This window comes from Pristis pectinata, chromosome 11 (genome assembly GCF_009764475.1).
Source record: "Pristis pectinata isolate sPriPec2 chromosome 11, sPriPec2.1.pri, whole genome shotgun sequence".
Lineage (NCBI taxonomy): Eukaryota > Metazoa > Chordata > Chondrichthyes > Rhinopristiformes > Pristidae > Pristis > Pristis pectinata.
Genome location: NC_067415.1, coordinates 13,948,136 through 13,969,371, shown reverse-complemented (window position 1 = coordinate 13,969,371; position 21,236 = coordinate 13,948,136). Strand labels below are relative to the sequence as shown.

Genomic DNA, 21,236 nt, shown 5'->3' with positions numbered 1-21,236 from the left:
GGATGCAGAGAGGCTGTCAACTGGAGGAAGGTTTTCTGAGTCGTGACTTGTGTTTCACATTCTTATTACCCATTGTAGGAGGCTGCCATTATTGGCATTCACAATAAAAATATGCAACATTGCACAGCTCAATCTCCTAATACTCCAGACAAAGAGTGATGGCCTTAATCCATGTTTTGTAAGTGCTTCAATAATTCTTGCTGGTGTAAAAACAATAGGAGATTCAGGTTCTTCCACACAGATCTCTTGCTAACTGGTACAGTTCAGACTGGAACAAAGCAAGTTTACAAGGTACCACACACGGCCACAATCACCTCTTGAGTCTGGTCACTGGAATCTGGACCAGCACTGCAGTGAAATGCAGGGGGGATGCTGCACTTCAGAAGTGCAATCATTCCACTGAGGCATTAGAACGTAGAACAGTACAGCAAAGGAATGGACCACTTCGGCCCACAACGTCTGTCCCAAGCACGATGCCAATCCAAACTAATCCCATTAAACTAAGGCCTTCTCAGATGGATACAAGTGATCCCCAGAACTATGTTGAGGCATTGAATACTTACCAATATTTATGCATCAAAGAAAATCAAAAATAATTAAATTATCTAACTGCTATCACAGCAACTTGTGTAGATTTCTATGCATGAACTTATTGGCATATTCCTTAATTGAATGCAGTGGTTACACTTCAAGAGTGCTTAACTGTAGAACACATTAGAAGGTCTTGAAAGGTACTGCATAAATGCAGCCCATTTTTATATCGATCAGGCAGATTTTGTATTCAGTTGCTTGTTAGCTGACTTCAGCCAAGACTCCTTTCATGATGCTACAATGGCTCTCAGCATCTGTCTGACAGCGAAAGAAATGTATGTGCAATTTGGACAGAGTTTCCCAAAGGCCTTCCAAATATCAATCAAGGAGCATCTTCTGAATAGGTTCCATTACCTGGTGAAATAATAAGCAGGATGAAGCAAACACTTGCATTCAATGTGGCATCTTTCATGATCTTAGGACATCCCAACTGCTTTACATGCAGCAACATACTTTTGTTGTGTAGTTTCTGTTATCTTAGGAATTCCCTCAGATGGGGGATGGACTGAGGTATGCATCCACTCCAGTTTTGTAGGTTCTGAGGTGGCTTTTGGGACAAGTATGGAAATTGCAAACTCTTCGACAATTATGGTAGGTAGTGGCCAACAGGATAAGCTGATGGGTACTTTGTAAGGTGACTGCTCCTTCTGCCATTTACACCGGGACTCAGTGTGACCAGTGCATGGTCTTGAGGTTCTCATTGCCATCCCAAATGCTCCTTCTCCACTTTGAGCAGTCATGGGCCAGAAATTCCCAGCAATCAGTGGAAATGTTGCCTTTCTTCGACCTCTTCATTTCAAACCCAGTTATGGGCAAATCCTCATTGATAGCATTTAATGTATAGATCACCTTTTTGCTTCCAACGTTAGTGATTCCATGCAATAGCTGTGAAGGGCCGTCTTATAACAGCATTCTGCTTGAACCTTCCGTATTCAATTGTAATTATACTTCAAAAGATGATTGCCTATTTTTGTGCCCTTGATGTTACCAAAGTAGATATCACTGATTGTCCCATCAAAAGAGGCTCGACACTTCTGGTCTGTCTTTTTTAAGTTTAGAAGAATGAGAAGTGACCTTATTGAAACATAAGATCCTAAGGGGATTTGGCAGGGTAGACGTTGAGATGCTTCCAGTGGCGGGAAAGTCACAAACAAGGGGACATGGATACAAGATAAGGGGCCAGCCATTTAAGGTGTGCAGAAATTTCTTCTCTCAAAAGGCAGCGAATCTCTAGAATTCTCTGCCCTAGAGGAGGGTAGAGGCCAGATCATCAGAAATACCTAAGGTGGAGATAAATAAATATGTGAAAGATCAAGAAATTGAAGGTCATGGGGAACTGGCATAGAAGAGGAGTTGAGGCCACCATAGATCAGCCACAATCATATTAAATGGTGGGGCAGGCTTGAGGGGCCTCGTGGCCTACTCCTGCTCCTATTTTCTTGTGTTCTTGTGATTTGGGACCTTATATCACTGACATTGCCTTATGATTTATTACCAAGATGAAGAATCTGCATTGTAAAAAATTGGTGGATTTTCTTGATTCCAAACATTTTTCTAAATGTTTCCATCTCAATCTGCATTTAATTCTGCTCACACCTCATGAAAGTAAAAAAAGGAAAAGCAACAAGTTTCTCATGCCCATTATTTTCTTCCTCAGACAATTGTTGGTCTTCAGAGACCACTTTCTCAAAGATGGTGAAAACAGAATATTTTCAAGGCAGATGTAAACAGATACATGATAAGCAAGGGGCTGATAGAGTTGAGCTTAAAATCAGATTAGCCATGATTTTATCAATTGGCAGAGGAGGCCTGAGGGGCCAAGTGACCTAGTCCTGCTACTTATTCATATGTTTGTGTGTCATCCATCACATGACTTCAACTCATGCTTAGTATCACAATGAGCAAGGAGAGCTCCACTTGCTAATGTAGTCTTGATTCATTATATGCACTTTGTTGCTCCTTACTCCACATCTGGTTCATGCATTTTTGCAATAGCCAATGCAATGGTGTGAGCACTGTTCCAAGACCAGGAAGAAAATCTGCAAAATAACGCAGCATCGAGGAACAATCTTAGCTCTGCTGTACTTCAAGCTTCAGCACATTGGTAATGCCCTCTACTTGTTCCTTCATTGTTTATAGGCCATTGGCATCAACCAAGGTGCACTACCTCTCAGTGCAGATGTTCTTCCTCAATTTGACACTTTAGAGCATACAGGATTGGTCCGGGCTTGGCTTTCTATCTAATCTGATGTGAATGCATGTACCAATGCAGAAGTCTTCAAATTTATTTTCATATTTCCAACAATGTGTCAAAGTGCAACTCTGAAGGGTCAATGCTTAAAGTATTCTTTCAATGTGGCTTCACTTGCCACAACCAGTCCCTTTAAAGTTGGCCTGTTCTCTGGATTTGCTGCAGTGAAGGGTAATTATAGTCACTGTTCATTAGGTTGCTCTGTGCCTTCCATTTGTGCAAATGTCTGTAAAAACTCATGATAGCAGGTTCAACACTGCTTTTCATTAAAGGGCATCTGGCTACATTTGCAAGAATAAACGTCTTGACTCATTATTGAACACTCCATGACAGTAACAATTACACTGTCATTACACCGGTTGTTAATTAATACCTTTACTCAAAATTCTATCCGTTTGTTACCTTTATTTCTTCCAGCATTTACAGATGCCCATTGTCTGAAAATATTGGCTGGGATGAGAAGGGTGAGAGAAGATGTGTGAGGAATAGAGAGGACATGGTTGGGAGCTCTGTCATAGAGGAGAAGCCACAGTTAAGGAAAAAGGTAAGCATCTTGAAGAGACACTGGTGTGAAAAGAGCAGATACAACAGAGATGGAGAAACTGGGAGAATGGAATGCAGTTGTCATAAGAAGCAAGGTGGAGAATAAGGTGTAATGAGATGGCTGTGTGAGTCAGTGGGCTAATAATGGATATTGGTCACTAATCTCTCACCTGATGTGGAGAAAGAAATGTCAAGCAAGGGAAGGGAAGAATCAGATCTGGACCATGTGATGGTGAGAACAGAGTGGAAGCTGATAGTAAAGGTAATGACCTTTTCAAGTTCTGTATGAGTGCAGGAAACTGCACTAATATAGTCATCAATGTAACAGAGAAAGAATTGAGGGAGAAGAGCTGAATAGGACTGAAACAAGGAATATTCCACATATGCAACAAACTGACAGGGAAAGCTTGGACCAGGGCAAGTTCCCACTGCCGCACCTTTGACTTGGGGAAAGTGAGCGGGGTTGAAGGAGAAGCTGTTCAATGTAAGAAAGATTTCAGCCTGGTGAATGAGAGTGGTGGTAGAGGGGGACACATTGGCCTCTGTTCCAGGAAAAGAGAAGAGCCCTCAGACCATCCTGGGATGGAGGTGTAGAGGAATTCGATGTCCATGGTGAAGGTGGCCTAGTTGGGACCAGGAAACTGGGAACAGTCAATGTGGTGGAGTGCATCAGAAGTGTCACTGATGTAAGTGGGAAAGGGGAGAAAGAATAGGGGTATGGTGGGAAGAAATAAGTTCTGTGGAGCAAGAGCCAGTGTAAGTCATGGTCCATTAGGGTAGTCCTGCTTGTGGATCTTGGAAGCAGTTAGAAGTGAGCCACATGCAGTTAGGGGACCATGAGGCTGTGATAGGAAGATGAAGTAGTGGTTTATTTGCTAGACAGAATACTTAACCTATATACATGTTGAATCCTCAACTTCAACTCGGAAGGATGTTGAGGTTTTAGAAAAGGTGCAGAGGAGGTTTACTAGGAGGCTACCTGGATTAGAGGGCATATGCTATCAGGAGATGCTGGACAAACTTGAGCTCTTTTCTCTGGAGCAGCGGAGGCTGAGGGGTGATCTGTTGGAAGTGTATAAAATTATGAGGGGCATAGATAGGGTGGACAAGCAACATTTTTTTCCCATTATTGAGCGATCCAATACCAGAAGGCATGCATTTAAGGTGAGAGGGGGTAGGTTCAGAAGAGACATGAGAAGTAAGTTTTTTACTGAGACAGTGGTGGATGCCTGGAATGTGTTGCCTTATAGGGTGGGGGAGGCAAATTCATTGGGAGATTTTAAGAGAGGTTTGGATGTGCACATGAATGAGAGGAAAATGAAGGGATATGGGCATTCTGTAGGTAGGAGGGATTAGCTATGTCGGCATAACATTGTGTGCTGAAGGGCTTATTCTTTGCTGTACTGTTCTATGTTCTATGTTCTATGTTCTATGTTCCTGGTGCATATGGCTTGTTCCAGCTAGTGTCATGGTTACATTGTACACCAAAAGATTGTCCTGCCCAACAGGATCACAACATGCCCCTTAAACATACCATGAACAACAATAATTCTTCTGGAAATATTATTTAACGGATAGATTTTGGCTAGGTCAGAACCGACAGACGTACTCATCTTTAATATAGTGTCATGGGCCTTCTGCATCCACTTGAGCAAACTGATTTAACATCTCACCTGAGGAATGGTAACCCTGACTGTGGCTATGCTGCAATACTGTGCTGGAGGGCCAGCCTTTTGTTTTGTCTTCAAAACTGTTGTGTAAACATTGAATAATAATGAAAACAACAATTCTGGAAATAATACAGCATAAAGTCACAGAGTCACACAGCACAAAACAGGCCCTTCAGCCCACCATGTCCATGCTAACATTTTGCCCATCTACACTCATCCCATTTGCCCGCATTAGGATCATGTCTTGCCCATTTAAGTGCCCAAATGCCTCTCAAACATAGTAATGTATCTGGGAAAGAAAGACTTGGGAACTATGGACCAGTAAGTATTATATCGGTGGTAGGTAAGTTACTAGAGGGGATTCTGAGGGATAAGATATACATGAACTTGGAAAGACAAGGGTTGATCAGGGATAGTCAGCACAGCTTTGTGCATGGGAGATCACATCTCATGAATTTGACTGAGTTTTTTTGAAGTAACCAAGAAGGTTGGTGGGGGCAGGGCAGTAGACATAGTCTATATGGACTTCAGTAAGCCCTTTGATGAGGTTCTGCATGGTAGGCTGCTATGGAAAGCTAGCTCACATGGGATTCAGGGAGAACTAGCCAATTGGATCCACAATTAATTTGATGGTAGGAAGCAGAAGGTGATGGTGGAAGGTTGTTTCTTGGACTGGGGGCCCGTGACTAGTGGTGTTCCCCAGGGCACCGTACTCCCATTGCTATTTGTCATCTACATCAACGATTTGGATGAGAATGTTTAAGGCATGGTTTGTAAGGTTGCAGATGATACTAAAATAGATGGTGGTGTAGACAGTGAAGATGGTTATCATAATTTACAGAAGGATCTTGATCAGCTGGCCAAAGGGGCTGAGAAATGGAAAATGGAGTTTAATTTGGATAAGTGCGAGGTGTTGCATTTTGGGAAGACAAATGAGGTTAGGACTTTCACAGTGAACAGTTGGGCCCTTGGGAGTGTATAGAACAGAGGGACCTAGGGCTACAGGTACATAGTTCCCTGCGAATGGCGTCACAGGCAGACAGGATGGAGAAAAGGCTTTTGGCACACTGGCGTTCATTAGTCAAGGCATTAAGTATAGAAGTTGGAATGTTATGTTGCAGTTGTGCAAGACGTTAGTGAGGCCACATTTCGATTGTTGTGTTCAGTTTTGATCACCCTGCTATAGGAAAGATACCATTAAGCTGCAAAGAGTGCAGAGGAGATTTATGAGGATGTTGCCAGGACTTGAGGGCCTGAGTTATGCAGATTGGGTTTTTTTTCACTGGAGCATAGGAGAATGAGGAGTGATCTTATAGAGGTGTATAAAATTATGAGGGGCATTGATAGTGTCAATGTGCACAGTCTTTTTCCCAGGGATGGGGAATCAAGAACTAGAGGGCACAGGTTTAAGGTGAGAGGGGAGAGATTTAATTGGAACCTGAAGGGCATCTTTTTCACACAGAGGGTGGTCAGTATATGGAATGAGCTGACAGAGAAAGTGGTTGAGGCAGGTACATGAACAACATTTAGAAGTTACTTGGACAGGTACATGGATTGGATATGTTTAGAGGGATATGGGCCAAACACGGGCAAGTGGGACTAGTTTAAATGGGAATCTTGGTCGGCATGGACCAGTTGTACTGAAGGGCCTGTTTCTGTGCTGTATGGCTCTATGACACCTCCTCACGTGTTCCAAAAATCAACCACTCTCTGTGTAAAAAAAACTTACCCCTCAGATCCCCTTTAAAACTCCTTCCTCTCATCTTAAACTTATGTCCTCTTGTATACCCTACTATGGGGTATGCTGTCTGGAAAAGTGAAGTCAGGCTGCTTTAATGCCTTGAGGAACCAATGAAATACAGAAAAAGAGACCTTTATATTGTCATTTTGTAAGCTGTCTCTGGAGCTGGGGGTAAGTATGAGAACAGTTTTTATGTCCACGGCATTCAGCAAAAAACAATTACAGGTCATTGTGAAAAGTCTCTAGATTCTGAATAAAGCTCCCAAGCAATCATTAACACCATTCCCTCAAACAGATGCGATATGTTTCTAATCCACATTCCACTCACTGTGCCAGCCTGTATTTTTATATACCTCTGAGCTGAGAAATCTGTAGAGTTATGCAATATTCATTGCAATGGTACCTAGCCAAAATAACCTCCTCTCTGTTCCTTAATACTCAACTATATTGGAATTGTCACTATTTCCAAAGAGGTTTGCAAGGAGAGACATATAAAAGGGGAAGAAAGATAGGGACTCCAGTAATCTTACAAAATGCCCAAGTATAAAATTAACTGGTTGCTGCTGTTTTAAAACTGCCACATGACACTTTGCACAAAGCTGATTGGACAAGAAGTGTGAATCTCGCTGGGTGCACAACTAAACTTTGTCAACCTGGTAACTGCCAATGCACACCAGAAATAGCAGCTTTGGGTTAATGAGATATCCTGGTCTCAAAATGAAAAATATCACAATTATATCATTGTTTCTGACAGGTAAGAAATATTGGAAGTTGGGAATATTTCATAATTAGAAAGGTGAAGTCATAACTAGTCCAGCATTATCAAAGTGGACATCATAGGTCATTCAAGGGTGTAGACATCAATATTGTAGATTTGCGTAAAGTATGTATTTCTGTTATATATAGAAAGTCAGGAGCTCAATTATATCTATCCCAACTGAAGTCAATGAAAGTAAACATTGGGAGAGATGTAAAGTAAGCTCTCACTCATCTTACACTTCTGCATGCTGAGATCTATTGCAGCAATGTAAAACTGCTCTGCCCAGAAAATTTTAATATGCAATTACTTAATTAAAAATCCTTTCCTTTTATCTGCAAGAAATGCCCACGTCAGAGTAGTTCCTGGCGTGTATCAGGGCATTCAGATACATACAGGGAGGCATAATTGTTCTGTTCATTTGTATGGTATGGTATAAAGACATTCATAGTTTGTAACCAACATAACCCTTCTTCATAGGTCTGTAATTCAATATGCATCGAGCTAAGACTGATACCCTGTTTGTTTGGCTATAATACAGGTTGTCCCTGGGTAATGAACAGGTTCCATTTTTACAAACATCCTTAAGTCAATTTTGAGCATAAATCGGAAAATACACAAAATCACTCGATATGGTAACCATACCTACACAGTATTGTAACGAATGGCATCAAAAGCACATAAGACTGACAAGCAAGACTGATTACCAAAAGTGAATGGAAAGAGTTTTGCAGTTCATAAGAATGAATGTACACATACGTTGGACTTCTGAAATTAATATTATAAGAGCTCATTCGTATGTATGGGGTCTCCATAAGTCAGATGTTTGGAACCCAGGGATGGCCTGTATATATACCAATTCCTTTCCAAGAATGTGTTCAGATCTGTTGTAAATTGGAACTGATACAGTTGTGCTATTCCAGTCCAAGTGGTAGATCCTCTTAACCATTAGCAATGCATCAGCCACACTCCAAAGATTCATTCCTTTCTAGCCTTTGCTTTGTGCTGGCCACAAGACATATCCTGCCAATTCTGCTGAGCTATTGCTTTAGTTCCTTCCTGTGAAAATGTAGAGTTTCCAAACAGAAGAATAATGTAAAAGGCAGTATAAAAGGAAGATTGCATATTCAAGTTCATTTCTCTCTTACCCCAGTGAACATCTAAAACTGAGTAATGTTCTCCAGATTAAGTCGGCCATTAGTGCAGGTTCACCTTATTATTGACATAAATGTTTTATGACCAATTATTCCTCTAAAAATCCGATGACTTTCTATATGGGTCTAAAATCAAAGATTGTCTCAGATTTTCACATTGATTGGGTAATAATTTCACTATAACAGGGACCTTATTCAGTTATATAACTAAACTAGAGCATTACAATTCTTTCAAAATGCATAGAAGTCTTACTAAACTGGTTCATTCCACCCAATATCTTGTACACTCTAATGTCAGGACCTGAAATAGAATATAATATGTAGCCAGTCAATAATCAGAAAGAATTTACCTCAAATATAATAAGGATGTAAACTCCAGCCAAAATGACAGATGCAATTGCAACTTGAGTCTCGACACTTGCGTAGAGATACTGGTAACTGATAGAAAGTGGAACTACTTCATTGTTCTTAAGGAAGGCCTGTATATTAATGCCGATTTCACTGCTGCAAAAAAGAAAAATCACTGAACAATTATAATCTGTTTTTTTTTCTGTAACAAGTGAATCTGGAAACACCTATGATCAACAATAACGAGCTGCAAAAGGGAACATAATCCAATAAAATTTGACTTTCCCACATAGGAGATATAGAACAGATGACCAAAAACGTTGCCAAAGTAAACTTTATGGAACATCCTAAAAGAAGCATGAAAGAGCATAAGGAAAAGAAGGAGGGGCAGGCCAGAGGGACGCTCAAGGCCAGTCAGTCTCTCATGGCTGATCATTGAACTTATCCACTTTTCCATCCCATGAACTTCTCAGTGTCCAGAAGTCTATCAATCTCATCCTTGAGTATACTTGACCATGGAGCACTCATAGTCCTTTGAGGTAGATAATTCCAAAGACTTATAGCCTGGCCACTAATCCAATACAAATGAACCTTACAATCAAACAGGTGTGCTTGACACCCAACAGTCCAAGGCCCTTGATTAAAACATCATAAAAGTATTATGGATGAGTTACAAACCAAGATGGCTGTAAGCTCAAGCTACAATCAACACTTGTCTGTAATTAATTAGTCAAGGAAATACAACCTAACTAAAACAATTACCTGCTGGCCACCTCAAAGGTCTTTGTCTTGATGAGTTGATTTCTTTGTGGATTTAATGGAATGGTCCAATTGTGCACTAACTGTAAAAGGTATAAAACAGAGAGACATCGTTATTCAAAACACTGAGTTTCGGTGCAAGCAAATATTGCACAAATGTGAAATAATGCTGGAAATTGCTTCCACTTACTCTTCTCAAGTTCGGCTTCAGTAACAATGAACAAAGTGAAAAGCTAATGATTTTCTTTTGTTCACTCAGGGGATGTGGGTGTAACTGACAATGCTAATGACACATATCTATTCCTAAATCCCCTTGAACTTAATATCTTACTGGGCCATTTCAGAGAGTATCAGTGGAGGGAAATAGACAGTCAATGTTTTGGGTCAAGACCCTCCATCTGGTCTTAAAGATAGATGGGAGATAGGCAGTATGAAGGGTGAGGGGAAGGTGTGGAGCAAGAGCTAGCAAGCAATAGGTGGATCCAGGTGAGGAGGGGTGATAGGCAGATGGAGGGGAGAGTGGAAATAGCAACAGAAGCTGGGAGGTGACAGGTAGAAACAACTCAGGGCTGAAGATAATTGAATCTCATAGGAAAGGAAAGTGGAGCATGGAATCAAGTGAGGGAGGTGGGGTGGGCAGATGGGAACAGTGGGGGAAGATGAAGGATCTTGACCCAAAACATCGACAGTTCATTTCCCTCCTCAGATGCTACCTGACCCACTGAGTTCCTCCAACATCTTGTTCGTTGTTCCAGATTCCAGCATCTGCAGTCTCTTGTGTCTCCATTTCAGAGAGTCATTAGCCTTATTAGTGTGGGATTGGAATAATGCACAGGGCCAAACAGATGGGTTCTTACAACAATCTGGTAGTTTCTTGATCACCATAGCAGCATCACATGACAGGTTTACTTACATAATTTAGTTTAAATTTCCCAATTGCTTTTGAGGGATTTGAAGACGTATCTCCAGATCTCAAGTCATACTTCTTGATCATTAGTTTAGTAGCATAACCATTATGCCACCATATGCAGTATGAAGTAAATTCATGAGGGGACATGAGGTAGGAATAAACAGTGTTAGTGCTGCTTGAAACACACATGACTCCCTAAATGCCTAAAAGGATATAAAATCAGTGCATTAAGATACCTGAACCTGCTGGCGACCCCTCCTTCTTTCACCACCGTCTGCAACTTGTTCAATTCGTACGTTGATGTACTCCTCTGTATTCCTACGAATTTGGTCTTCTGTAAACGGTCCTGCTACTTCCAGTTTTAGAAGAACGGTGTCCCCAAAGTTTGTCAGATTCAATACTGAAATAATTTATTCAAGGAGTGCAACAATATCACCAGAAAATAAGAGAATGGTACCAAACATAATATCCCAATAACCACTGACTTCATTTAAATTGTGTAAGAGTTGTTTGGAGTACCATACTGCGTCATCATAATGCATTTCGAGGACTTTGTTTTCCTCGTATTTACAACAAGGATATGAACTAGAGGCCTTTATTAAAGTCCAAGCAGTTGGGTTCACAATACCTAAATATAGTTTGCAAATTTCTCCATTTATTGCAGTTGTCTTAGTCCAAATGTGCACAATGGAAGATAAATGTGACTTGGTAAAGGCTGCTTTTGAACTTCAGTCCCACTGATTTCAGTAGAACCACAGTTTGGAAGCTGAGTACATTGAATAACCTTAGTTAATCGTGTGCAGCAAACTGCTGGAGGAACTCAGCAGTTCAGGCAACATCTATGTAGGGAAATGGACAGTTGACGTCTCAGGTCGAGACCCTTCATCTGGACTCAAAGAATAGAGGGGAGAGAGCCAGTATAAAGAGGTGAGGGGGAAGGACTGGAGCAAGAGCTGGCAAGCAATGGGTGGATCCAGGTGAGGAAGGTGATTGGCAGATGGTAGAGGGAAGGGAAGTATTAGCAACAGAGACTGGGAGGTGAGAGGTGGAGGCAACAAAGGGCTGCAGATGATGGAATTTGATAGGAGAGGAAGGTGGAGCATGGAGCCAACTAAGGAAGGTGGGGTGGGCAGGTGGGAACAGTAGGGGGGGACCCAGTGTGTGGGTGATGAGCAAACGGAGTAGGTGGAGAAGGGGTAAGAAACAGGGTGATGGAGGGCTGGGGGGGTGTGTGGGTGGGTGTAGGAGGAACTGGGTAGATCAGGAGGAGAGAGAGAAGGGACTGAGGGGAAGCAGCTTACCTGAAATTAGAGAATTCAGTGTTCATGCCGTCAGGTTGTAGACTACCCAGGCGGAATACGAGGTGCTGTTCCTTTAGTTTGCATTTGTATCAATTGTTCCGTGCAAGAAGCCCAACTTCTATCCAGTATATTTGAGCAGTTGAGATGCAGACAATGAAATCACTTGCCCCGTTTCCCCAGACAGAACATAATCTTTGTTCTACATTTAATAATTTCGACAACCTAAAGAAGCATTCAGGGGAAAATTCATTGTCTATTGCATGAGCTAATCGTGTGAACGTTAAACTCCCACTTCTAAAATCAGAGGCAGAGCTCCGCACACATAAATTACAAAATGATGCATTCAAAGCTTATAACAGAAGACAAATTTCTTCCCCTGAATCTTTATAACCCTTTTTTCCCTCAAGTATCAGCAGTACTAATTAATTATTGTAATAACAAGTGTCATTGAAAACAAGACCCCCAGAAAGAAAGGATTTCCTTCAAACAACAGATGCCAACTGTTTTTCATCCTGTCTCCTATGACTAAAGACAGTGTTGGCTATGTTTCACAATGATATTACACAAATGACACATTAAACCAACTTATCAGCTAAATTGTACTCCGACACATTTCCCAGGATCACAAAATGGTTGCAGCAGAGAAGGAAGCCATTTCGCTCATTGGATCCACAACTGCTTTATATGAGAACAATCCAGCTATTCCTTCTTCTCCCATCCTCTCTCTGTGGCCCTACAATTTATTTCCTTTTAGATGCATGTTCAGCTCTCTTTCAAATGCTACACCTCAACTACTACCACCACTACCCTTGACAATGTAAACTAGCTAAACCACCCACCGTATATAAACAATTTTCCTCATGTTAGTTAACCCCAAAACCTCCTGGGAATGAATAAACTTTAACAATTTGTTGTTAAAAATGTCAACCATTAGAAATATAATGAAATCTTAAGCTTGTATGTGTGTATGTATAAACAATATAGGTTGAGCAAGCTAGGGCTTTTCTCTTTGGAGAGGAGGAGGATGAGAGGTGACTTGATAGAGGTGTACAAGGTGATAAGGGGCAGAGATCGAGTGGACAGTCAGAGACTTTTTCCCAGGGTGACAATGGCTAACGCGAGGGGACATAATTTTAAGGTGATTGGAAGAAGGTATAAAGGGGATGTCAGGGGTAAGTTTTTTTTTACACAGAGAGTGGTGGCTGCGTGGAACGCACTGCCGGCAGAGGTTGTGGGGGCAGATACATTAGGGACATTTAAGAGACTCTTAGGTAGCCCCCTATTTTTCTATCATTCATGTGTCTATGTGGGAGGGAAGGGTTAGATAGATATTAGAGCAGGATAAAATGTCAGCACAACATTGTGGGCCAAAGGGCCTGTACTGTGCTATAGCGTGCTATGTTCTATGTTCTAATAGAATGATCTAGTGAATAGTCACATTAAAAATACTGTATTTATTTTATTTTGTTGCAAATTCAACATGTACTCTGTTTATATTGCACACAAAAGTAAATCACTGGTGAATTTTACTTTTGAGACAAACAGAGAGATATCATTCTTAGTGGTTTTTAAAGGCAATTACTGGCCTCAGATTTTTGCAAAGCTGCTCATCGCTTCCATTCCCCAGTTACCTACTTATTATTAGCTACCAGTCACCAGTCACCTACTTGGGGCCCCTGCCTCAGACTTCCCCAGGATAGCCAGCTCTGATCTGATCGGTGAGCTCCAGAGCAATGCAGTGTCTTCCCATCATAAGTACCACAACAATGCTTTGACAGCCAGTAAGAACATATTCCTGGGCTTCTAGATTTACAGCATCTGCAGTAATTTTTGATTTTCATTCACTGATGTCAGGCTAACAGGCCAGTAGTTCCTCATTTCCCAACCCCCTTCCTTTCTTAAATAGTGGGGTTACCTTTTACCTCCAATCTGTAGGAACCACTTAACGATCAATAAAGCCCTAAAAGATAATAACCATAACATCCACTACTTTTATAGCCATCCCTTTCAAAACTCTGGGACATAGATCATTGGATCGGTGGGATTTATTGTTTTTGTTAGTCTCATCGACTCGTCTAGTACTATACTTTTACTAAAACTAATTTCATTCAACTCATCGTTCTTGCTAGACCCATGGTTCTCTAGTATTTCTGATAGTTCTTTGTACTTTCTTCCCAGAAGATAGATACAAAGTATTTGTTTAACTTCCTTGCCGTTTGCCTATTCCCCACTATAAAATCTATCTTTGTCTGTACACAAATATACTATCACTATTCTTTTCCTTCATACATACCTATAGAAGTTCATTTTTATACTTCTCATCAGTTTACTCCCATATTCTGTCTTCCTTTTCTTTATTAATTTGTTGGCCTTCCTTTTCTATATGCTTCTCCCTTTGATTTAATATTATCTTTAATTTCTCCTGTCAGCCACAGAAGAACCATGGTACCTGCTGTATTTCTGTTTCTTCAAGGAATGTATCTTTATGTCTGTTTTCATGGAAGAAGGTATTGAGAACATTGAGTCTCTTCACCAGAGGCTTGCAGAAGCCAGCAAAAATGGATCAAGGAGAGCAGCAGTTCCCATACACCCCATCCATCTGACCTACTAATCTTCTCCTGACTCCCTGTGGGAGAGTCTGTAGATCCCACAGAGACCACCTCAGAGCTCACAGAACCGGAGTAGAAACCTATGATCATCAACTCGAAGCTGCTGCCTAAGATCGAGAAGATAGGATCACGTACAGTGGAATAAGAAGAGTTAGTAAGATGTAAAGGAAATGTGCGAAGGTCAAAAAGAAATGCAATTTTGATTGCTCACAGAGAAATCATTTAAGAAATTCATTTTAAATGCTATTCATAACTCTCTGTCCAAATAAATAAATAAAACTACATCCGTCACAACTTCAGCTGAAAAGTCCTGTGTAAACTCCTCTCTGTAAGATTTCACATACTAAATGTGTGCACAACAATCTGGAAAATTTGCATTTAATCCTTTTTCTGTGATCCTTGTCACACTTTTAATTAGTTTTTTCTACTAAATGTGACAGCTGGAATTATTCTCTGGTTGCTCAGTCTAACCAATTAAGTGGCCGTTCACTTAAAAATTGTTCAAAATACTTACTGAATATTTTGACCCATTATTCCTTTTTTGAGTATTCAATATTGGCAGAGTTTAAACAGATTAAACTTCTTCTTCATAAAAAAAAATACATGCCATATTTCACAACATGATTTTATCTGTTCAGTCAACTATCTACGTGGCTTTTAATACCATCATTAGTTTTCACTTCAAAATGTCAGCTTCACCTAAAAGCATGCCATGTTGTTCATATTTAAACCCAGAACTGGAAGGTATAGCTATGAATGTGTAATTATGTCATATAATAATTGACTGATGGACTATCATCCAGATGCCTCATAAATTAAGGTACAGTTTGGAATCCTACCACAGGCATAAAACACACAGTAATAATAAAACAACTAAATTGTTTACAACACACACAAAATACTGGAAGAACTCAGCAGGTCAGGCAGCACCTATGGACCAAGGTAAAAGAGATAAGGTTCAAAATAGACAAGGGATGACTGCATTGAAATTCACACCCTATAAGGAAGAATCTGAGTTTCCAAATGAGTCACTGAATTTCAGATGCAGAACAGAACATATGTTGTTATTACATTGTGCATTTAGCATCAAGTGAAGGGGAATTAATTACTAAGCAAGCAAGTCAACAGGATTAACATTTTGATAAATTGGCCAGATTCTGCTCTAACTCCATCTACAAGTTTGCAGATGATACCACCGTTGTAGGCCGTATCTCAAATAATGTTGAATCAGAGTACAGGAAGGAGATAGAGAACTTAGTGACAGGGTGTCATGACAGTAACCTGGTATTGGTATTGGTTTATTATTGTCACTTGTACCGAGGTACAGTGAAAAACTTGTCTTGCATACCAATCATACAGGTCAATTCATTACACAGTGCAGTTACATTGAGTTAGTACAGAGTGCATTGAGGTAATATTGTTAGTAATAGTAAGTGACATAGAATTTAAGTTTAAAAGTGTACAACGATTATAGTAAGGATAATGAGTAGATCTGCAGAGAGCACCTTGCAACGAGTCGCCACGTTCCGGCGCTCTTGCGAATACCCCTCAATGTCAGCAAAACAAAAGAGCTGGTCATTGACTTCAGGAAAGGGGGTGGTGTACATGCACCTGTCTACATCAATGGTGCTGAGGTCGAGAGGGTTGAGAGCTTCAATTTCCTTGGAATGAACATCACCAATAGCCTGTCCTGGTGCAACCATGTAGATGCCACAGCCAAGAAAGCTCACCAGCACCTCTCCATCCTCAGGAGGCTAAAGAAATTTGGCATGTCCCCTTTTGACACTCACCAACTTTTGTCGATGCACCATAGAAAGCATCAGATCTGGATGCATCATGGCTTGGTATGGCAACTGCTCTGCCTGGGACCGCAAGAAACCACAGAGAGATGTGGACACAACCCAGCACATCATGGAAACCAGCCTCCCCTCCATGGACTCTGTCTATACCTCTCACTGCCTTGGTGAAGCAGCCAGCATAATCAAAGTCCCCACCCACCCAGGTCATTCTCTCTTCTCTCGTCTCCCATCAGGCAGAAGATATAGGAGCCTGAGGGCACATACCACCAGGCTCAAGGACAGCTTCTATCCCACTGTGATAAGACTATTGAAAGGTTCCCTTATTCGATGAGATGAACTCTTGACATCACAATCGAACTTGTTATGACATTGCACCTTATTGTCTACCTGCAATGCACTTCCCTGTAGCTGTGACATTTATTCTGTATTCTGTTATTGTTTTCAACCCTGTACTACCTTAATGCACTGTGTTAATAAACTGATCTGTACAAACAATATGCAAGACAAGTTTTTCACTGTACCTCAGTAAAAATGACAATAATAAACCAATTCCAATTCCAATACCAAGTTTGGGAAGTTGATTGAATGACCATGGGGGGCTAGGAAACTGGTTTTAAAAACAGAACTTTGATGCACTGATCTCATTTCCCATGTAAAACCATGGTCAAGTTCCCATGGATGTCTTTTCACCTGACCCTTAGAATCAAAACCTGCTTTTGTCAAATGAGTGAAGGGATATACCTGGTCATGTCTTCCAAGTATTATGGCTGTCATATTCTCCTTATCCCCTGCCATCTGGGAGCTTTTGTATAAGTCTTGTGTGTCCAGAAAACCTGAAGCATAAAAGTAACCCAATCCCTCTGGAATCCATTAGACCCACTTCCCACTTCATATGTCAGGGAATATCGGTATGTAGAACTCCTCTGTTTGAGTCAGAAGACCCACTTGAGCCCCAGTGTGGTACTGAGGGAACTGTGCAACATCAGAGGTGCTGTTTTTAGATGAGTCTTAAATCCAGGCCCCATCTTCTTTCTGAGGCATTTAAGAAATTGCATTATACCATTTTGAAGAAGAGTAAGGGACTTCTCCCCAGTATTCTGGTCAAGATATATTCCTCAACCAGTGTCACACAAACATATTATCCAGATTGCTGATTGTGGGAGCTTGCTGTGTGTAAAAAACTGAAATGTTTCTAACAGTATTTCAATGGCTTGGAAATATGTTTGGATATGCTGAAATCATGAAGGTGCCATGTAAATAAATGTTTATCTTTGTTTTTTTTCCATACCTGTCTGTTCCACAGTGTGGTAACACTGAGGCCTCCTTGCACTTGCAAGCTGTGTTCACTATTCATCAAATTAATCTCATCTCTGCAATTTGGCTCCTTATTATAAACCGTGAGCCAGACATCCCACCCCACTGGGTCAGGACTCGGTCTCTTGAATCTCTGAACCACATACTTTACAGATGCAAAACTACGAGGAACAATGGGATCATGGACAGGGTAGCAAGGCAAGGTCTTTACCTCAGGGTAGAAATGCCAAATACTAGAGGGCATAGTTTAAGGTGAGAGGGGGAAAGTTTAAAGGGGATGTGCAGGGTAGTTCTTTTTAAAACATAGGGAGTGGTAGATGCCTGGAAGTGTTGCAAGGGGTGGTGGTGGAAACAGACATGATAGAGGTGTTTAGGTAGCTTCATGATTATGCAGAGAATGGAGGGATATGGATCATGTGCAGGCAGATAGGTTTAGTTAAACTTGGCATCACGATCAGCACAGACATCACGGGCTGTGCTGTTCCATGTTCTATACTCTATCGCGTGAGACAGACGTGAGGGGTAGGTTTTTTACTCAGAGAGTGGTGGATGCCTGGAATGCATTGCCTGATAGGGTGGTGGAGGCAAATTCATTGGGGGCTTTTAAGAGGGACTTGGATGGGCACATGAATGAGAGGAAAATAGAGGGATATGATGAGATGGACTCTAACCTCACAATCTACCTTGTTGTGACCTCGCACCTTATTGCACTGCACTTTCTCTGTAGCTGTGACACTTTGTTCCGTTATTGTTTTTACCTGTACTACATCAATGCACTCTGTACTAAGTCAATGTAACTGTACTGTGTAATGAATTGACCAGTACAATCGGTATGCAAGACAAGTTTTTCACTGTACCTCGGTATAAGTGACAATAATAAACCAATACCAATACCAATTCTGTAGGTAGGAGGGATTAGCTATGTCGGCACAACGTTGTGGGCCGAAGGGTCTTCTCCGTGCTGTACTGTTCTATGTTCTATGAGTACAAATAAATGTGCCACAAGTTAGCAAGACCATAAAAAATAAGAACTGGGATTTATTTCTAGTGGGACAGAATTGGAAAATATTGAAGTTACCTAGACCTGTATCTGACCTTGGTTAGACCAGAAACGCAGATAGTTCTGGTCACCATATTATAAGTAGGAGATAGTGGCACTAAATAGGGTGCAAAAAGTGAAGGCTGAAATGTGAGGGTAAACGTATCAGGAAAGACTGAATTGACTGAATCACTTTTCTCTAGAGAACAGAAAAACTAATGGGTCATGCAGCAGAGATATTTACAATTATGAAAGGGTTTGATAGAGTGAAAACACAAAGAATGTTTCCACAAGTGGGGAACAGAATAACTAGAGCCCATCAATATAAGAAATCATCAACAAATTCGGAACAAAATTCTTCACCCAAAGAGAGATGGAAATGTGGGAACTCTCTACCACAGGAGTGGTTGAGGTCAATAGTATTGATGTATTTCTGGAAACGCTGGAGAAGTACATGATGGAGAAGGGAATTGAGAGCCACAGTGATAAATATAGATTAGGAGAGACAGGGGGAGGCTAGTAAAACATTAGGAAAAAATCAATAAAACCGCAGATGCCGGAAAGCTGAAATAAAAACAGAAAATGCTGGGAAAACTCAGCAGGTCAGGCAGCATCATTGGAAAGAGAAACAATTCACTTTTCAAGTCTGGGACCCTTCATCAAACTGAGAAAGAGAGAAAACAAATTAACCAAGAAAGCAAAGCTGAGGGAATGCAATGGATGGATGGAAATTCCCTTCGTACCACACATTGCTGTTCCACACCTTCTCTGCACCTTTTCTCTCTTTCTCTGTTCTGATGAATGGTCTCAGACCTGAAAGATTAACTCTTTTTCTCTCCAGTGATGCTGCCTGACCCGCTGAGTTTTTCCTGCATATTCTGTTTTTATTATAGTGGAACGTAACCACCTGTGGGATTGTTTGAGCCCAATGGGCCTACTTGGGTGCCATATATTCTATTTAAACTAATGTTGGCCTTACAGTTATAACTGGTTCCTCAGAGCATTAGAAGGGGAATTCCAGTGAGTTAAACGACCTTTACTTATCCTTAGATGTTACTCTGTTCTCATGCAAGGTAAACACAGTTAGTAGGCATCAAACAGCAGTAGGGGTTTATCATAATCTAAATGCTCCCAAGGAATTAATCTTCAGATCGGACTTAAAAATACATGGACAGCTACCACCTTTCATTTACCAAAAGATTCAAAGAGGTACATTCCCATCATAGTCCCTAGTGTAAAATTGTGTCTCAGTGAAAATGGAAAAGGTTCATTTTCGATAATAGAGGACTGACTCTACAACACTCAAAAGACAAGGTGAAAATCTATCTGAAAGCATCAGTTAACCAGTAGAACTATAATGTTGGCTCTCAAACCAGCAGTAATAAGACAAAAATAGTTTTAAGCCCCAGACTGCACTTAATGGGACATGTACAGCACCTATTCTAAAAAATCCTTTTGTACATCATTATTAAATATATGCTTAAAGTGTTCCATTGAAATCCCTTTGCTTGCTTTCATAATGAAGTCATTAACCTACTTGGGTTAAAACCATAAGCTGAAATTGTTCTCTCGAATGCATTAACCAACTAGTTAAAAGTCACGGACAGATGAACGTCTACACTTAATGATGTAAAATCTCCCTCCATCCATTACCATATTACTGGCTAAGAGCCTTTAGCAGTTCATGATTCAGCAAGTAGAATTTGATTTTTTAATGGAGAAAGGGAAGTTTTTTTATATTGCAGTTAATTATGTGTATACAATGCAGGCAGCTACAAATTCTACAACGTTCGCTATAATTGTCCTCAATTGCTGTTACTTTCTGAGGATATTTTATGAGCTCTTTGCAACAGTGTCAAGACACAAGGTGCAATGAAGGGCCTCATCACTCATGAAATCTTTTTAACAGGTACATTTCAGTCAGAGCTAGACAAGCTGAATATGACCCCTCTCTACCACTGAACCATTACAGGCACCGGTGATTCCTTAGGCAAGCAAGCTCAGGAGCATCAAAACAAGACGTTATTTCAATTTTATTCATACCAAACGATACCCTAAAGCATGATATATTATATTAGTAGACAAAGCTTATAACTACATTATGATCACAACAGTGAAGATGGTTCTGAATGACACAATACAAAACTAATATACTTCTGAATAATATTTTATCTAACAAGTTGGGAGCAGTTGAAGAATAGAAAGTTACCTTACATGTTGGAATGTGCAGCCACCTATAGAGATGGAATAACAGAAGCCTAATTTGTTTGATCTTACAGTTAAAGGGTGGGTGACACAAGAGACTGTAGATGCTGGAATCTGGAGCAAAAAAAAACTGCTGGAGGAACTCAGCAAATCAGGCAGTATTTGTGGAGGTAAAGGGATTGTCAATGTTTGGGTCAACCTGTAGAATGTCAACTATTCCTTTGCCTGCACAGTTTGTTTTTTGC

General features: G+C 40.7%; 1 protein-coding gene across 1 annotated transcript in view; it reads right to left on the bottom strand.

Moving 5' to 3' along the window:
• Window positions 1-21,236, bottom strand: part of oca2 (oculocutaneous albinism II) — a 328,581-nt gene that overhangs the window by 216,530 nt on the left and 90,815 nt on the right. The window contains exons 7-9 of the mRNA XM_052026515.1: window positions 10,967-11,124; window positions 9,818-9,897; window positions 9,058-9,211 (exon numbers count right to left, since the gene is read on the bottom strand). Of these exons, the coding sequence (XP_051882475.1) occupies window positions 9,058-9,211; window positions 9,818-9,897; window positions 10,967-11,124 (392 nt within the window). The remainder of the gene's footprint in view (window positions 1-9,057; window positions 9,212-9,817; window positions 9,898-10,966; window positions 11,125-21,236) is intronic.